Source organism: Mirounga leonina, unplaced genomic scaffold, assembly GCF_011800145.1.
Source record: "Mirounga leonina isolate KUSES-001 unplaced genomic scaffold, KU_Mleo_1.0 Mir_127, whole genome shotgun sequence".
Classification (NCBI taxonomy): Eukaryota; Metazoa; Chordata; class Mammalia; order Carnivora; family Phocidae; genus Mirounga; species Mirounga leonina.
This window is the reverse complement of record NW_023270316.1, coordinates 78,320,071-78,336,921: the sequence shown is the minus strand read 5'-3', so window position 1 is coordinate 78,336,921 and position 16,851 is coordinate 78,320,071. Positions and strand designations below refer to the sequence as shown.

The following is a 16,851-nucleotide window of genomic DNA, read 5'->3' as shown; positions in this document are numbered from 1 at the left end:
GTTTATCAATCTTATTAATTCTTCAAAGAACCAGCTCCTAGTTTCGTTGATCTGTTCTACTGTTCTTTTGGTTTCTATTTCATTGATTTCTGCTCTGATCTTTATTATTTCTCTTCTCCTGCTGGGTTTAGGCTTTATTTGCTGTTTTTTCTCTAGCTCCTTTAGGTGTAGGGTTAGGTTGTGTATTTGAGACCTTTCTTGTTTCTTGAGAAAGGCTTGTACTGCTATATACTTTCTTCTTAGGACTGCCTTTGCTGCATCCCGAAGATTTTGAGCAGTTGTGTTTTCATTTTCATTTGTTTCCATGAATTCTTTTAATTCTTCTTTAATTTCCTGGTTGACCCATTCATTCTTTAGTAGGATGCTCTGTAGCCTCCATTTATTTGAGTTCTTTCTGATTTTCCTCTTGTGATTGAGTTCTAGTTTCAAAGCATTGTGGTCTGAAAACAGGCAGGGAATGATCCCAGTCTTTTGGTACTGGTTGAGACCTGATTTTGACCTAGGATGTGATCTATTCTGGAGAATGTTCCATGGGCACTAGAGAAGAATCTGTATTCCATTGCTTTGCGGTGGAATGTTCTGAATATGTCTGTGAAGTCCATTTGGTCCAGTGTGTCATTTAAAGTCTTTATTTCCTTGTTGATCTTTTGCTTAGATGATCTGTCCATTTCAGTGAGGGGGGTGTTAAAGTCCCCCACTATTATTGTATTGTTGTCAATGTGTTTCTTTGCTTTTGTTATTAATTGGCTTCTATAAGTGGCTGCTCCCATGTTAGGGGCATAGATATTTACAATTATTAGATCTTCTTGTTGGATAGACCCTTTAAGTATGATATAGAGTCCTTACTCATCTCTTATTATAGTCTTTAGTTTAAAATCTAATTTGTCTGATATAAGGATTGCCACCCCAGCTTTCTTTTGGTGTCCATTAGCATGGTAAATGGTTTTCCACCCCCTCACTTTCAATCTGGATGTGTCTTTGGGTCAAAAATGAGTCTCTTGCAGACAGCATATTGATGGGTCTTGTTTTTTTATCCAATCTGATACCCGTTGTCTTTTGATTGGGGCATTTAGCCCATTTACATTCAGGGTAACAATTGAAAGATATGAATTTAGTGCCATTGTACTGCCAGTAAGGTGACTGTTACTGTATATTGTCTGTGTTCCTTTCTGGTCTATGTTACTTTTACGCTCTCTTTGCTTAGAGGGCCCCTTTCAATATTTCTTGTAGGGCTGGTTTCATGTTTACAAATTCCCTTAGTTTTTGTTTGTCCTGGAAGCTTTATATCTCTCCTTCTATTTTCAATGACAGCCTAGCTGGATATAGTATTCTTGGCTGCATATTTTTCTCATTTAGTGCTCTGAATATATCATGCCAGTGCTTTCTGGCCTGCCAGGTCTCTGTGGATAGGTCTGTTGCCAATCTAATGTTTCTACCATTGTAGGTTACATATCTCTTGTCCCGAGCTGCTTTCAGGATTTTCTCTTTGTCTCTGAGACTCGTAAGTTTTATTATTAGATGTTGGGGTGTTGACCTATTTTTATTGATTTTGAGGGGGGTTCTCTGTGCCTCCTGGATTTTGATGCCTGTTTCCTTCTCCAAACTAGGGAAGTTCTCTGCTATAATTTGCTCCAATATACCTTCTGCCCCTGTCTTCTTCTTTTGGTATCCCAATTATTCTGATATTGTTTTGTCTTATGGTATCACTTATCTCTTGAATTCTGCCCTTGTGATCCAGTAGTTGTTTATCTCTCTTTTTCTCAGCTTCTTTATTTTCCATCATTTGGTCTTCTATATCACTAATTCTCTATCACTAATTCTCTGCCTCATTTATCCTAGCAGTTAGAGCCTCCATTTTTGATTGCACCTCATTAATAGCCTTTTTGATTTTGACTTGGTTAGATTTTAGTTCTTTTATTTCTCCAGAAAGGGTTTTTCTAATATATTCCATGTTTTCAAGCCCAGCTAGTATCTTTATAATTGTCATTCTGAACTCTAGTACTGACATCTTACTAATGTCCATACTGAGTAGATCCCTGGCAGGTGGTACTGCCTCTTGTTCTTTTTTTTTGAGGTGATTTTCCCGTCTTGTTATTTTGTCCAGAGGAGAATAGATGAATGAGAGAACAAAATGCTAACAGGGTAACAACAACCCCAGAAAAATATAAACAAATCAGAAGAACCTTCTAGAAAGTGGTTGCTTTTCTGTTCAGAGAGTGGCTGCTATTCTTTTCTTCAATCTCCTGTTGAGTTCGTAGGTGTTCAGAATGGTCTGATCCCTATCTAGCTGAATTCTGGGACCAGATGAAATTTAGGTCTCCTACTCCTCTGCCATCTTGCTCCTCCCCACATATTCCAGCTTTCTTTTGACGTCCATTAGCATAAGTGTTTCTCCATCCCTTCACTTTCAGTCTATAGGTGTCTTCAGGTCTAAAGTTAGTCTCTTGAAGGCAGCATATCGACGGGTTTTGTTTTTTTGATTCATTCTGTCACCATATGTCTTTTGATTGGAGCATTTAGTCCATTTACATTCAGAGTGATTATTGATAGATATGAATTTAGTGCCACTGTATTACCTGTAAAGTCGTTTGTGGAGATTTTCTCTGTTCCTTTCTAGTCTTGTTGCTTTTGGTCTTTCTTTCCCACTTTATGAGTCCCCTTTAATATTTCTTGCAGGGCTCATTTAGTGGTCATGAACTCCTTTAGTTTTTGTTTATTTGGGAAACTATCTCTCCTTCTATTCTGAATGACAGCCTTGCTGGATAAAATATTCTTGGCTACATATTTTTCCCATCCAACATGTTTAATATATCATGTCACTCCCTTCTGGCCTAACCAGTTTTGTTTTGTTTTTTTAAAGATTTTATTTATTTGAAAGAGAAAGAGAGAGAGAGAGAGAGAGAGCACACTCATGCGCACAAATGGGGGGAAGGGCAGAGTGACAGGGAGAATCAGACTGCCCGCTGAGCAGGGAGCTTGACGTGGAACTCGATCTCAGGACCTTGGGATTATGACCTTAGCCAAAGGCAGACACTTAACCAACTGAACCACCAAGGTGCCCATGGCCTGCCAAGTTTCTGTGGATAAGTTTGCTGCTAACCTTATTTGTCTTGTTTTGTAAATCAGGGATTTCTTTTCCTTTGCTGCTCTCAGGATGTTTTCCTTATCTCTGTATTTTACAAATTTTACTAAGATACGTCTTGGTGTTGGCCTGCTTTTGTTAATTTTGATGGGGGTTCTCTGTGCCTCCTGGATTTGGATGTCTGTTTTTTCCCCTAGATTAGGGAAGTTTTCAGCTATAATTTCCTCAAATAAACCTTCTGCACCTTCTTCTGGGACTCCTATGGTACAAATATTATGCTTTATGGAGTCACTGAGTTCCCTAAGTCTATATTCGTGATCCAATATTTTTCTTTCCTTCTTCTTTTCATCTTCATTATTTTCCATAATTTTATCTTCTGTATCACTTACTCATTCTTCTGCTTCTTTCACCTTTGTGGTCATTACATCCAGCTGGTTTCACATCTCAGTTATAGCATTTTTTATTTTGGCCTGACTAGTTTTTAGGTCTTTTATCTCTGTAGTAAGGGACTCCCTGGTGTGTTCTATGCTTTTACCAAGCCCAGCTAGTATCCTTATGATTGTTATTTTAAATTCTGGTTCAGGCATTTTATTTAGATCTGTTTCAATTAGATCCCTGGCTGTGACCTTTTCTTGTTCTTTCTTTTGGGATGAATTCCTCCATCTTGGCATTTTGTCTAGGTCTCTGTCTTCTGTGTGTTAGGAAAGCCTGCGATAGTCTCTGCTCCTGAGAGTAATGGCTATATTAAGAAGAGGTCAAATACTGTCCATGGCCTGGCATTTCGGGAAGTGTCTCTGGTGTATGCTGTGTGCACTCTGCTTTTGTGTTTTGGCTGCTCTTTCCCTCAGGTCAGTCCTGTGCAAAGTTTCTCCTTGCCTGCTGTGGGGAGAGTTTGGACCTTGTCCAGTGTGTAGCAAGTTTCAAATAGGTGTGTTTTGGTCTGCTTGTTAAAAGAGGCTAGATCCTGTTTCCACTAAAGCAGAAGGGGAACTGTCTCTCCCAGTGTGACCCAGGGGATCCTCAAACCACACTGCCTGGTCCCGGGCCTCTGCACTCTTCCTTCACAGGAGCACCAATATGCCTGCCAAGCTCAATGGACTTCTAAAACTTCAGTCTTTGAGCTGCGCTGCTTGTAAAAATTTATAATAATCAGCCCCTCTCACTTTCCCAGTGAATGGTGTTGGGGAAGCATTTTTCTTGTGCAATCCCCTGCACGCTTCCTGTTTGCTCTTGTGTGTGTGCGTTCTCTGTCTCTTCCCCCTCCCTGCATGATCAGGGCTCCCTCCCCTCTGCAGCACCCGCTATTCTTTTCTCCCCCAAATCATATCTCCGCACCTCCTACCTTCCAGTATGTGGCCTCTTTTCTCCCTCTAGTTTGTGCAGTTTGTTCTCTCAGTCCTCAGATTGATTTCTTGGGTGTTCAGAGTGATTTGATATTTATCTAGCTGTGTTCAAGGAAAAAGGCAAGCATAGGGTCCTGCTACTACTCTGCCATTTTAACTCTTCTTCTGCTAAATGCTATTTGTAAATTGCTTTTACTACCTGTATATGACTTTGGGCAGGTTACTTAACCCCTTTGTGCCTCAGTTAACCCAGCTATAAAATGTGGGTATGAAATGAAGGTAGCTTCTTCAAAGGTATGTTGTGAGGATTAAATGTAATAATACATGTAAGAGGCTCGGTATAGTATCTGATACATAGGAAGCCTTCAGTAAGTATTTGTTGCTATTAAAATTATTATTGATTATGCGCATTTGTTTTGGAAGCACTTACAGCACAACACTGGTGAGATCACTCCCCTGGGTGAGTCCCTAACTGACCATTCCTTCTCAGGGAGGGCCCCTCTCTCTTCTTCTCCGCGTTCTTTAAAATGAGCTGTTTTATCTCAGAGCCTCTTCTCTCCTCAGTGCTTCTGACATTGTTGCATCTGCAACTGTGGCTTCAAGTGCCATTTAGATGGCTGACAGTTCTTTTTTTTTTTAAGATTATATTTATTTGAGAGAGAGAGCAAGCACGAGCAGGGGCAGAGAGAGAGGGAGAAACAGACTCCCCACTGAGCAGGAAGCCTGACGTGGGGCTCAATCCCAGGGCCCTGGGATCATGACCTGAGCCCAACTGACTGAGCCACCCAGGTGCCCCTACATGGTTGACAGTTCTTAAATCTGAACTCAGTATGTCCTAAATTGGACTCATTCCCTGCCCTTCCCTCCCCTCCACTTATTCCTTTCCCTATGATCCATGTTATCTTGGAGAATGGCACATTCACCTTGCTGATCAAACCAGAAACTTGGGCACCATACACGATTCCTTTTTCTTCCTCCCCTCTCATATCCCATCAATCATTAAGTCCTACCAATTCTATAACCAAAATACCTATTAAATCTACACTCTTCTCTCCATTTCCACTACCTCTTTTCCAGCATATAACTCCTTGCTGTTAATGCAAAACCTAACTGTTTCTTTTGCTCCCTCCTCAATCCGTTCACCACCCAGCTGCTAGAGTGATTGTTCTAATCTGATTTGTCACTATCTTACTTTTCAATGGCAATCCACTCTTCTTAGGGTAAGGTCTAAACTCTTTAATATGTATGTCCTGTAAAGGGATATATGATTTAGGCTATGTGTACCTCTCTGGCTTATGTCCTACCATTGTTAGCAGTCTCATCTCCCTTTCCAAAATGGTATCTATCCTCTTTGTTTATACATCTGCATGCTGGTCTATGCTTCATCTTTCCTGACTCAACTGATCTCCCACTCCTCTACTTCTACCCAAGCTTTCCTACCACGCTCTCTGAAATTCTCTTTCCACAGTACACATCTTTAACCTATTCATTGTATGTGTAGTCTTGCTTTATCCAAAACCTGGATCTCTCTACTATGAGTACTGGTACCTCTGCAGACTTCTGAAATGGAGGCTATTCATTTTTTTCTACTTCAGTGCTAATTCCAGACCCTTACTCTTCTAACCTCTTACAAAAATCTCTGTGTCTTTGTGGCTAATGCCATCCAGCCAGGCCACCTTTTTTCTTCTTAGTGGTCATCTACCAAAGTTCCCTTTCCTCATCTTTCAGTCACTAAAGACTTTTGTACCTGGTTCACTGTCTTTCTGACAATACTACCCTAACTCTCAGATCCTTGAGAACTTCCACTGTGTTAACTATGCAACCTACTTCTGCTTTAGTCATCTAATTCCAGGACCACACCTAGAGCCCTGAAATCAGCTGGAACCGCTTCATCTCTGAAACTGTAAATCTAAACGCTTTATGACCGCAAGTTCTTTTCTGCTCTTGGAATCCTACTACATCTGTTCTTTAACCCACTGGCAGCTCTCTCTTGACTGCCCCACTTTCTTCTTTTCATCTCCCTTTTACTTTTACTATTCTATTTTCTTCTCTATTATCTTGCTTAGATTCCATGGCTCATTACGTAAAACCTCTCTTGCCCTCAACAGCCTTAACTCCCTAGTCTGTGACTCTTCTTCCACCCATATGCTCAGCAAAATCCTAAATCCAGTACAACTGCCCAACATTTTTATTCCTACATGTAGCCTGCAGGATGATCATCACACAATTGCACTGATTGGTGACTTTTCTTTCATGATCTACACTATCTTCTGATCTCTTAAGAGTTTCCTAGAACTCTATGTTTCTCTGGTCTGGTCTCTTTCCTTATCACAGAAGCTACTACAAACCTTCTTTCTCCATACATTCTACTTTATAAAGAAAATCAAAGCTATCCAAAACAACCTGCTTCTACCTCTTGCTACTAGATTTGTAAATACCTGCATTATAAATACCCACCTGTTCTCAAATGTCTTTGCCCTTTGCAATGACGTGGATGGAACTTGAGGATATTATGCTCAGCGAAATAAGTCAATCAGAGAAAGACAAGTATCATATAATCTCACTGATATGAGGAATTTGAGAAACAAGACAGAGGATCATAGGGGAAGGGAGGGAAAAATGAAATAAGATGAAACCAGAGAGGGAGACAAACCATAAGAGACTCTTAATATCAGGAAACAAACTGAGGGTTGCTGGAGTGGAGGGAGGTGGGAGGGATGGGGTGGCTGGGTGATGGACATTGGGGATGGTATGTACTATGGTGAGCACTGTGAATTGTGTAAGACTGGTGAATCACAGACCTGTACCCTTGAAACAAATAGTACATTATATGTTAAAAAAAAAAAAAGATAAATAAAAAAATAAATAAATACCCACCTGTTCATCCTTTCCTACTGAAAAAGCTATGCATCCTGTGGAATGCTGATCCTTCCGGTTTTGCTGTGAAGACAATCCCTTCTCTCACATTTTCCAGGATTCTATCCCATTCATACTTCCTTTATCTTATATTTTATATACTATATATTTCGTATATTATATATAATAATAATCATATTGTATTATATATCTTTCCCTCTCATCAATAAGAAGTGTGCTCAAGTCTCTTCATCTAACATTAACCAACATTCCCCTGGCCTTTTGTGTCTGCCCTCAGCTACTGACCTTTAAATACCTTTGTTCACACCCATGTCTCTCAAGTGGCGTGAACTCCATTTTCTCTTTCCCTAACACTTTCTCCTCTTGGCTTTTGTGATAACATTCTCCTGATTCTCCTCCACTTCTCTGATCACTCTGCCCTAGTCTCTTTTGTGAGCACTGCTTCCTCTTCTACTCCCTTAAATGTTGGTGTTCCTCTGGATCTCTCTGAGGTCTTCTCTTGCCACATTCCTCCTCCCCAGGCTTTAATTAAAATTGATGTTTTAATAATTAAATTGTAATCTCTCAGAGAATTTGAGAAAGTTATTTCTTACTTAATGAGTATTTTATTATGATTTAAAAACATCTATTAAAGAACATGGCATTAAAACATTTTCTACATTGGTTCTCTACTGTATATTCTCTACTATACGGTTGCAGACCTCAAAACAATTCCTTAACAATACCCTGGTTAAATAAAACAAGTAAACAGAAATTTAACAGCAAATCAAAATTACCTTTATCGCCAAGGTCTCTAAAAAAGGTTGATCCACAACGAGCTGGTTGGATTCCTGCCAGTATATCCTCGATATCCTTTGAACACACATTAAAATCTTTAAATTTAACTTATAAAAGTTCATTTTCTATGTCACCAAAAAAACAAAAAGAAAGGAAGAAAGAACTCTCTCCCCCACATACTGCTTACCTTTTTTGTCAGCTTCTTCACTGAAGTTTTACCTACAGCAAAGAAGAAACTATTTATTACTCATACTCCTTGGTAAAATTCAACTTCCACAAAGAAAGAAAATCATTTAAAAGACAAAACAAACAACTAAATATTTATAAGAAAATAAGGCTTTGGCAATTTAGCTAATATCTTTAAACCAAAATTAAGAGCCAGAGAATTCTAAGTCTAAACACAAAGACACTATGGGTTTTTATAAGACCTACTTATCAATTTCACTCACCCTATTTCAGGCATATAAAATCTTATCACCATTTCTGACTTCTCTTAGTTGTCTGCATCATAAATAAATCCTGCATCATAAATAAACTGTCAAATATGATTTAAAAAATCTTTTTGCTTTCACTGATTAAAAGAATACACATTCATCTTTTAGAAAGCTACCTTTTTGAACCCTGAGAAGTTCTTGTTAGTTTACAGCTCTCTAAGCAAATTTAAAAGTCTAACCAACATGACTATACATTCTAAAGTTATTTTTAATAATTTCCTATTGGATAACAGAGATTTATAATTCTTGCAGGTGTTCAGCCATCCTCTTTATTGCTTGCATCATTTTCCTTTTATCACTATAATTCTAAAAGAATCAGTTGCTTCTTTTGTTGAGGCTTATTCTGATTAGAGTCTCACTCATTTACACATCTAGAATACTGAAAAATGTTTTATGTTGTTTCTTATATAAGCCATTTGCATCACAAACTTCCCATTCTGCTCTCAAGATGATCTCATCTATGAAGTTCCTTCAGTACCATTACACGGTCTCTGCAAGTTCAGGCAACAGGTTAAAAAAAAATGAATACTTTTAGATGTGCCTTTTCTATACTTTAGGATGTTTAATTTGGACTATAAATCTACTGGGGACAAATTCTATCATTTGCTGTTAATAAACTGTCAAGATTTTAGTTTTGCATTATTAATGAAAACAGTAGTTGCGGATATGACTGTCATTTTTAGAAACATCTATAAACATGTTTATAAACTTAGGTGTTACTATTTTGAGATAATTTTAAACTATGTGTCACCCAATGATAAAGAACCCTAGATTCTAATGTTAGGTGCTAATATACGCTTAGATCAAATAGACAAAAGTTATCATTTAAATTACAAACCTAAGGGTTTATGTGAATGTGTATATAGAAATATGTGGTAATACAATGGTAATAACAAACCCCAGAAAACTATGTAATAGATGTATTTTATCTACCTTTGTATATTCTATTAAAGAAGTTGATCACGATTCACATACCTTTTATTGCTTTTCTTCATGTCATGTTCAAATTATTTATTACCAGAGGTACTTTTATTTTTAGACAATTTAGGTTACTCCCCAAAGAGATTAACCCTTGTACCCAATTGAAAAAAGTATTCTAGGAAGTAATAATTGACATCTTGAAGGTGACAGTATGGATGGTTTCTAAGTAGTAAGATTATTTCTAAGGGTCTTATATTTGTTTCATACCTAGATTTCTTTTTGGTCTTTTAAAAATCTTTGTGCTTAAAAAAATCCTTCTACTTGAAACTGAGTGAGGAAAGAAGGTAGCATTTGCTTACCTGCAGCTAGAAGTCTTGATGCCAATAAAAATTAGAAAAGATTCCAGAATGTCTTATTATTCAGATCCTTGCCTTTAAGTGGCTAATAATTTATTATCCTCATTTTATAAATAAAACAAATAGACTGACTGATGGGCAAGAGGAATTAGGTCATAATATGGGCACTGGAGGATTTTTCTTCTCATCCAGATTTTTCAAAAACAGGTCAGTTCCATTAAGGTAGTAATTGGGAACCACTCTCAACACTTCAGGAAACTTCACAGAACTGAATGATAAGCACTGGTTATTTCATGTTGATTACAAGTTCTGCTTGGTACCTGAATACGTATTTGATTATCAAAAATGGAGAAACTGTGTACCTAATGAGCTTCTCTTGTAAAAAATATTTTTTTCAAAATGGAATCAATAATTAGAAAATGACAAAGAAATTACTTTAGCTGACAAAAAGAGGTAATTTTCTTATATAAAATTCATTTTTAGATTAAAAAAAAAAAGTCAGTGTTACCAGGGGTGAACATCTAATTTCGCTCGTTTCCCCTTTCTCCTAAGTTAATAAACTTTTCCTTGAGTAAGAGAAGGGGTTGTAGTGTTTCAAACCCAGAACACCAGGGTAGGGGTGTCTCACGCAGCCTACTTGTATACCACTTGTTCATGCACTGTACCAAAGAGACCACGAATCAAAGTAAGAGGTCATGGTCTGATCTGTGGTATGATGAGCCATGACCTGTGTTCCTCTGACAGCAATTACAACATCAGGACATATTAAATATACCCATATAGTTTTGCCACATTTTTCTATTTAAGAACGGAACCCAACTGTACATAATCTGAATTTTGTGTGTGTGTTTGTTTGGACTGTCTGGGTTTTTTTGGAGGGAGGGGAAAACTCCTGCTTTTCTTTCTTTGGTTATTTCTATTTTCACACACATAAAAAACCCAGTCTTTTTATATGCATAGCTATTTCATATATATATTTGTGTACTCATATATGGAAATAACAGAATGGCAAAAAGACAGAGCTAGAGTTGAGGCTGTAATGTTTTACTGTATGAGCATGAAGAATGGAAAATACATTGTGGCTTTTCTTGGCAGGGGAAGGCACAGATCTTGAAGATCTATGAAACACTACAATGGAATTCTGGCTCAGGAAGTAGAATGTTTTTAAAGGTCTCCACCTCTTGTAGAGATTCCACCATGTGGCTTTCACTGTTTACAGAGGATTTCTGAAGTAAAAATCAGAAACAAGCACATCTTTTTTACAGGCAAACAGCCATTTTAATACTTAAAATATTAAGTATTGTTACAGGTCAAATAAATCTTTACCTCTAGCCAAAATATAGTTATTTGATGACTGTAACTATAAAAACATTATTAATGGTACGTAATTCAATTTCATTTTGCTGTAGGTAAGTGAACTTTTGATACATAACAATTAAAGAGACAATGCCATCATTTATATCTTTTGCATGAATATATGGAACAACTTGGCATCAATGTTAGAATTAGTATGAGACAGAGCTAGTTAGAATTAGTGAAAGAGAGCTAGTTACTCCAATACTTGCTTGAATTCAGTCACAGCTATTATGGAAACTGAGGGAGAAAATGACATATTAGCAAAACAAACTTTCTCATATCACTAATAAAAATGATAACTGGAGGCAAAAAAGGAGGGCAAATTAAATGGTGCTATTTTCCTTCAACAAAGCATGTGACTTGCTTATTTCTGCTGGAATGAGAGCAAGAGATATCCTCTGGTTGGTATTTCTTCTAGAAGGAGACAAATAGTGATCTCCTAAAATGTTTGAAAGTGGCCTACTTGAAGGGGCGCCTGGGTGGCTCAGTTGGTTAAGCGACTGCCTTCAGCTCAGGTCATGATCCTGGAGTCCTGGGATTGAGTCCCGCATCGGGCTCCCTGCTCAGCGGGGAGTCTGCTTCTCCCTCTGACCCTTCCCCCTCTCATGCTCTCTCTATCTCATTCTCTCTCTCAAATAAATAAATAAAATCTTAAAAAAAAAAAAGTGGCCTACTTGTCAACTTTGCTAAACTGCTCTTCAAATACATTTAAATTATTTTTGAAGGGAAAACAAGTGACTTCTTTTTTTTGCAACCTCAAGTACTGTGAAATAATAACAACATTATACACAACAAATTAATTACAGTTTAAGAGCTGATATAAAGGGGGAAATACAGCAGCTAAGAAACTAAATAATGGGGAGAGGGGAAGATAGGGAAAGCTTCAAATAAGAGATGCTGAAGTGAACATCTGAAGGATTAGCATGAATTAGCTCAGAGAAGTGGGGTTAAAAGCATTCTAGGAACAGCATGTGTAGTACTGAGACAGGGAGAGTTGGAACACTAGGAACACAGAGTAGGGCCTGTCAGTCACTTCTATTGTGATGAGGAGGGAGAGGGCGAGTGGTTGTTTTGGTGGCAGGAAGCTGAGGTAATTGCTATCTAAAGACTTCTATTTTCCCTTTGAGTAGGTGATCAGATACTTTGCTAGAACATGTAGGAGCAAGTGTAAGAAACTTAGCATGATGCATCAGAGATTGCTAGTATAAAGAAAAACAACTGATTTTCATATAGAGATGCACAATAACCTGACCCTGATAATTCACTTAATTTTAGTTTTATTATTTGTAGATGCTTTGGGATTTTCTACATAGATAACAGGTCTCTGACCAAATACAGCTTTAGCTCTTCCTTTTAAATCTATAGGTCTTATTTTTTTCCTTGCCTTTTGGCACTGGCTAGGACTTCCAGTACAGTGTTGAATATAAATGGTAAGAATGGAGAGCCTTGCCTAGTTCTTGATCTTGGGGGCAAAGCAAACTTTCACCATTAAAAATGATATTAGCAACTGGCTTTATGTCCATAAGGCCTTTTAGGACTTAGCCTCAAAAGTGCCATACTGTCATTTCCACTCACGTTTTGTGAATTGAAGCAGTTACAAAGTTTCAAGGGGAGGGGACATAGGCTCCACCTCTTGCTGGCAAAATTATGGAAGAGCACAGAGGGCCAGAAATAGTATTGCAGCCATTTTTGGAAATACAATCTGCTACAGCACCTTAACTGATTTATCACCTCATGTGCAACATGATCTTGTGTTCTTCACCAAAGGGAATTCTATCCATTCTTCTCATACCTTCTGTTAAGTCCTGATTACTCCAGCCCTTACTGACCTTTCCACTGAAACTTTACCACACTGAAGACCATCTATTACCCACTCTTGTATCAGATTGTAAATTCTACTAATACAACAATATCTGTTTTATTCACCACTATATCCCAATGCCCAACACAGTGCCTGTGGGTTTTAAACCCATTTTTCTCACACAGGAAAATACATACTCCCCAGTTGGGGATGGGTTGGTGATGAGCCAGGGGACACAGAAGTCTTAAGTTATTTGCCATGATACAGTTTGACAACTAAGGGAGTCCTTACTGGGCTCCATCTTAGGTATGTGTATGTCTCTAAGAAAGGCCAGGGTAGAGGGCGCCTGGGTGGCTCAGTTGGTTAGGCGACTGCCTTCGGCTCAGGTCATGATCCTGGAGTCCCGGGATGGAGTCCCACATCGGGCTCCCTGCTCAGCGGGGGTCTGCTTCTCCCTCTGACCCTCTTCCCTCTCGTGCTCTCTGTCTCTCATTCTCTCTCTCTCAAATAAATAAATAAAATCTTAAAAAAAAAAAAAAAGAAAGGCCAGGGTAGAAATGTTTAACGGTGTAGAACGACCAATTGGAAAATGTGTTACTTTTGTATAGTGTTCAAATGCTGTGAGAGCAGATTATACTCACAGCCCTGGTCTACTCAGGTACTGACTTCATGTTTAACTGGAGGAATGGGAATAAGACTTCTTAGTGAGTCCTTGGAGGCCTAACACAGCAACTGTTTATTGGAAAATGAGTTTATCATCAATCTGTGCTTTTAAAACTTTTAATTATATTTTAAAAAGCTACCTCCTATAAATCAGTTCACTTTTTTATTAGAATTACACTAGATGAATGTTTTGGTTTACATACCTGCTTAGACCCACAAGAAGTTCTCTGATATTAGAAAAACATATAGTCATGTTTTTATTGTTTTAGTGCCTGATTTATGTTTCCTAAAGTATAATTTTAAAACCAATATTTTCAACTGGGTACAAGAGTTGATATTTTTTATACATGCACTTTGTATAGCTTTATTATTATATATGTTATTATGATGTATTTCATATACCATAAAAGCCACCCATTAAGCTGTATAGTTCAATAGTTTTTCATATATTCACAGAGTTCCATGATCATCACCACAATCTAATTTCAGAACATGTTATCACCCCAAAAAGAATGAAAACCCATTAGCAGTCACTCTTCCTCCCCTACTCCTAGGCAACTGCTAATCTACTTTCTGTCATTACTGATCTGCCTATTCTGGACATTTCACATAAATGGAATGATACAGTCACATTTGTGACTGGATTCTTTCATTTGGCATAATGTTCTCAAGGTTCATGCATTTTGTAGCATGTATCAGTACTTCATTTTTTAAAAGAGTCGGATAATATCTCATTGTGTGAATCTACCATATTTTGTTGATCCATTCATCTGTTGGTGGATATTTAGGTTGTTTCTGTTTTTTGGCTATTGTGAATAACGTTGCTATGGACATTCATGTGCAAATTTTTGTGTGGAGGTATGTTTTTACTTCTCTTGGATGGCACACCTAGGGGTGGAAATGCTGAGTCATACGGTAATTCTATGTTTAACATTTTGAGGAAATGCTGAATTGTTTTCCAAAGTGGCTGTACCAGGTTACATTCCCATAAGTAACGTGTGAGGATTCCAATTTCACCACATCCTTGTCAAAGACTGGTATTTCAATACAAGAAATTTGAAGCATAAACTTAAAACTAAAGGAAATCTGGAATATCTTGAAATCACAATGGGCTACGTGAGACAGGGCACTGTATCAGAGGTGCCCCAACAATGAATGTACACAGGTTTGAACTGCATGGGTCCACTTATACATGGGTTTTTTCAATAAATACATACAGTACTGTAAATGTATTTTCTCTTTCTTATGATTATCTTAACATTTTTTCTGTAGCCTACTTTATCATAAGAATACAGTGTAAAATATGTATAACATACAGAATATGTGTTATTCGACTATTTATGTTATCAAGTAAGGCTATTAGTAATGAAGTTACTGGGGAGTCAAAAATTATATATGGATTTTTGACTACATCGGGGGTTGGCACCCCTAACTCCTGCATTGTTCAAGGATCAACTGTACTGTGAAGAATCTACTTCAAACACAACTAGTAAACTGAAACTAAGCATAAGCTATAGTCAATTTAAAAAGCATAAGACAGACTAAGAAGTTTACTTAAAATATAAGTTTTGGGGGTGCCTGGGTGGCTCAGTCAGTTAAGCGGCTTCCTTTGGCTCAGGTCATGATCTCAGGCTCCTGGAATCGAGCCCCATGTCGCTTCTCCCTCTCCCTCTGTGCTCTCCCTCCCTCTCTTTCTCAAATAAATAAATAAAATCTTAAAAAAAAAATAAAATGTAAGTTTTGGGGCATTTGGCTGGCCCAGTCAGAAGAGTGTGCAACTCTTAATCTTAGGGTCATGAGTTCAAGCCCCAGATGGGTGTAGAGATTACTTAAAAATGAATAAATATATTAAAAAACTTAAAAAAATACAATGTAGGTTTTATTAGTAGGGAGATGCAATTGAGCCTAAACCCTATTGTCTCTTTAAGAAAACTTACAGAAATAACTACATAGAACTCTTTGTCACACAACACCATTTAAAAAACAATGATGAAATTTCATTTCAGTAAAATCATCCCCAATTTTTTCACTGAAAAAGAAAGAAGTTGGTGCAAAGACTTCTTTAGGGAAACAGTCTTTTCAACAAATGGTACTGGGACAACTTGGATGGATATCCAAATGCAAAAGAATGAATCTGGACCCCTACCTCTTACTATATACAAAAATTAACTCGAAAAGAATCATAGATCTAAATATGAGAACTAAAACCATAAAACTTTTAAAACAGGTGAAAATCTTCATGAACTTAACAGGTTACAGTTTCTTTGGCATGACACCACAGCACAAGCAACAAAAGGAAAAAATGGACAAATTGGACTTCATCAAAATTAAAAACTTTTGTGTATTAAAGGAGACTATCAAAAAAAGGAAAATAACATACAGAATGGGAGAACATTTCTGCAAGTCATTTATCTGATAATGGTCTAGTATTCAGAATTTATAAAGAACTCTTACAACTCAACATTAAAAAGCTAAATAAGACAAGTAAAAGTGGGTAAAAAATATGAAGACATTTTCCCAAAGAAGACATTCAAGTGACCCAAAATGCACACAATGGATGCTCAATATCATTCCTTAGGAAGATGTAAATGAAAACCAAAAGATAATACTTTATACTCACTAGGCTGGCTATAATAAAAAACAAAAATTGGAAAATAAGTTTAGAGGAGGATGTAGAGAAAGCAGAACCCTCATACCCTCATATAAAAATGGTGCAGCCTCTATGGAAAATAGTCTGGCAATTCCTCAAAAAGTTAAACAGAATTACCATATGACCTAGTATTCTACTCCTAGTATACACCCAAGAAAAGTGAAAACATTAGTATACACAAAAAAACCTATACATCAATGTTCAGGGAAGTGTTTGGTTATCTATAATAACCAAAAAGTAGAAACAAACATCAGCTGATGAATGAAAAAAGAATGTCATATCCATGAAATAGAATATATTCAGCCATTAAAAAAATGAAGTAGTATATACTACAACATAATACTATTAACATAGTGAACATTATGCTAACTGAAAGAAGTCAGACACAAAAGGACAAATACAGTATACACTACTAGTAAATGGCAGAGTCGGCGTCCAAACTCAGTTTCTGTGCTATTCCAGGACCTGTACTATCAACTATGCTACATAATAATACTACTGTTTTGTTTTTCCTCATCTTTGTACGCTGAC

At 37.3% G+C, this 16,851-nt stretch overlaps 1 protein-coding gene across 1 annotated transcript in view; it reads right to left on the bottom strand.

Annotated features, from left to right (window-relative positions):
* MICU2 (mitochondrial calcium uptake 2) overlaps nucleotides 1-16,851 on the bottom strand; it is a 173,998-nt gene that overhangs the window by 88,385 nt on the left and 68,762 nt on the right. The window contains exons 3-4 of the mRNA XM_035003699.1: nucleotides 8,267-8,298; nucleotides 8,079-8,154 (exon numbers count right to left, since the gene is read on the bottom strand). Coding sequence (XP_034859590.1) covers nucleotides 8,079-8,154; nucleotides 8,267-8,298 — 108 coding nt within the window. The remainder of the gene's footprint in view (nucleotides 1-8,078; nucleotides 8,155-8,266; nucleotides 8,299-16,851) is intronic.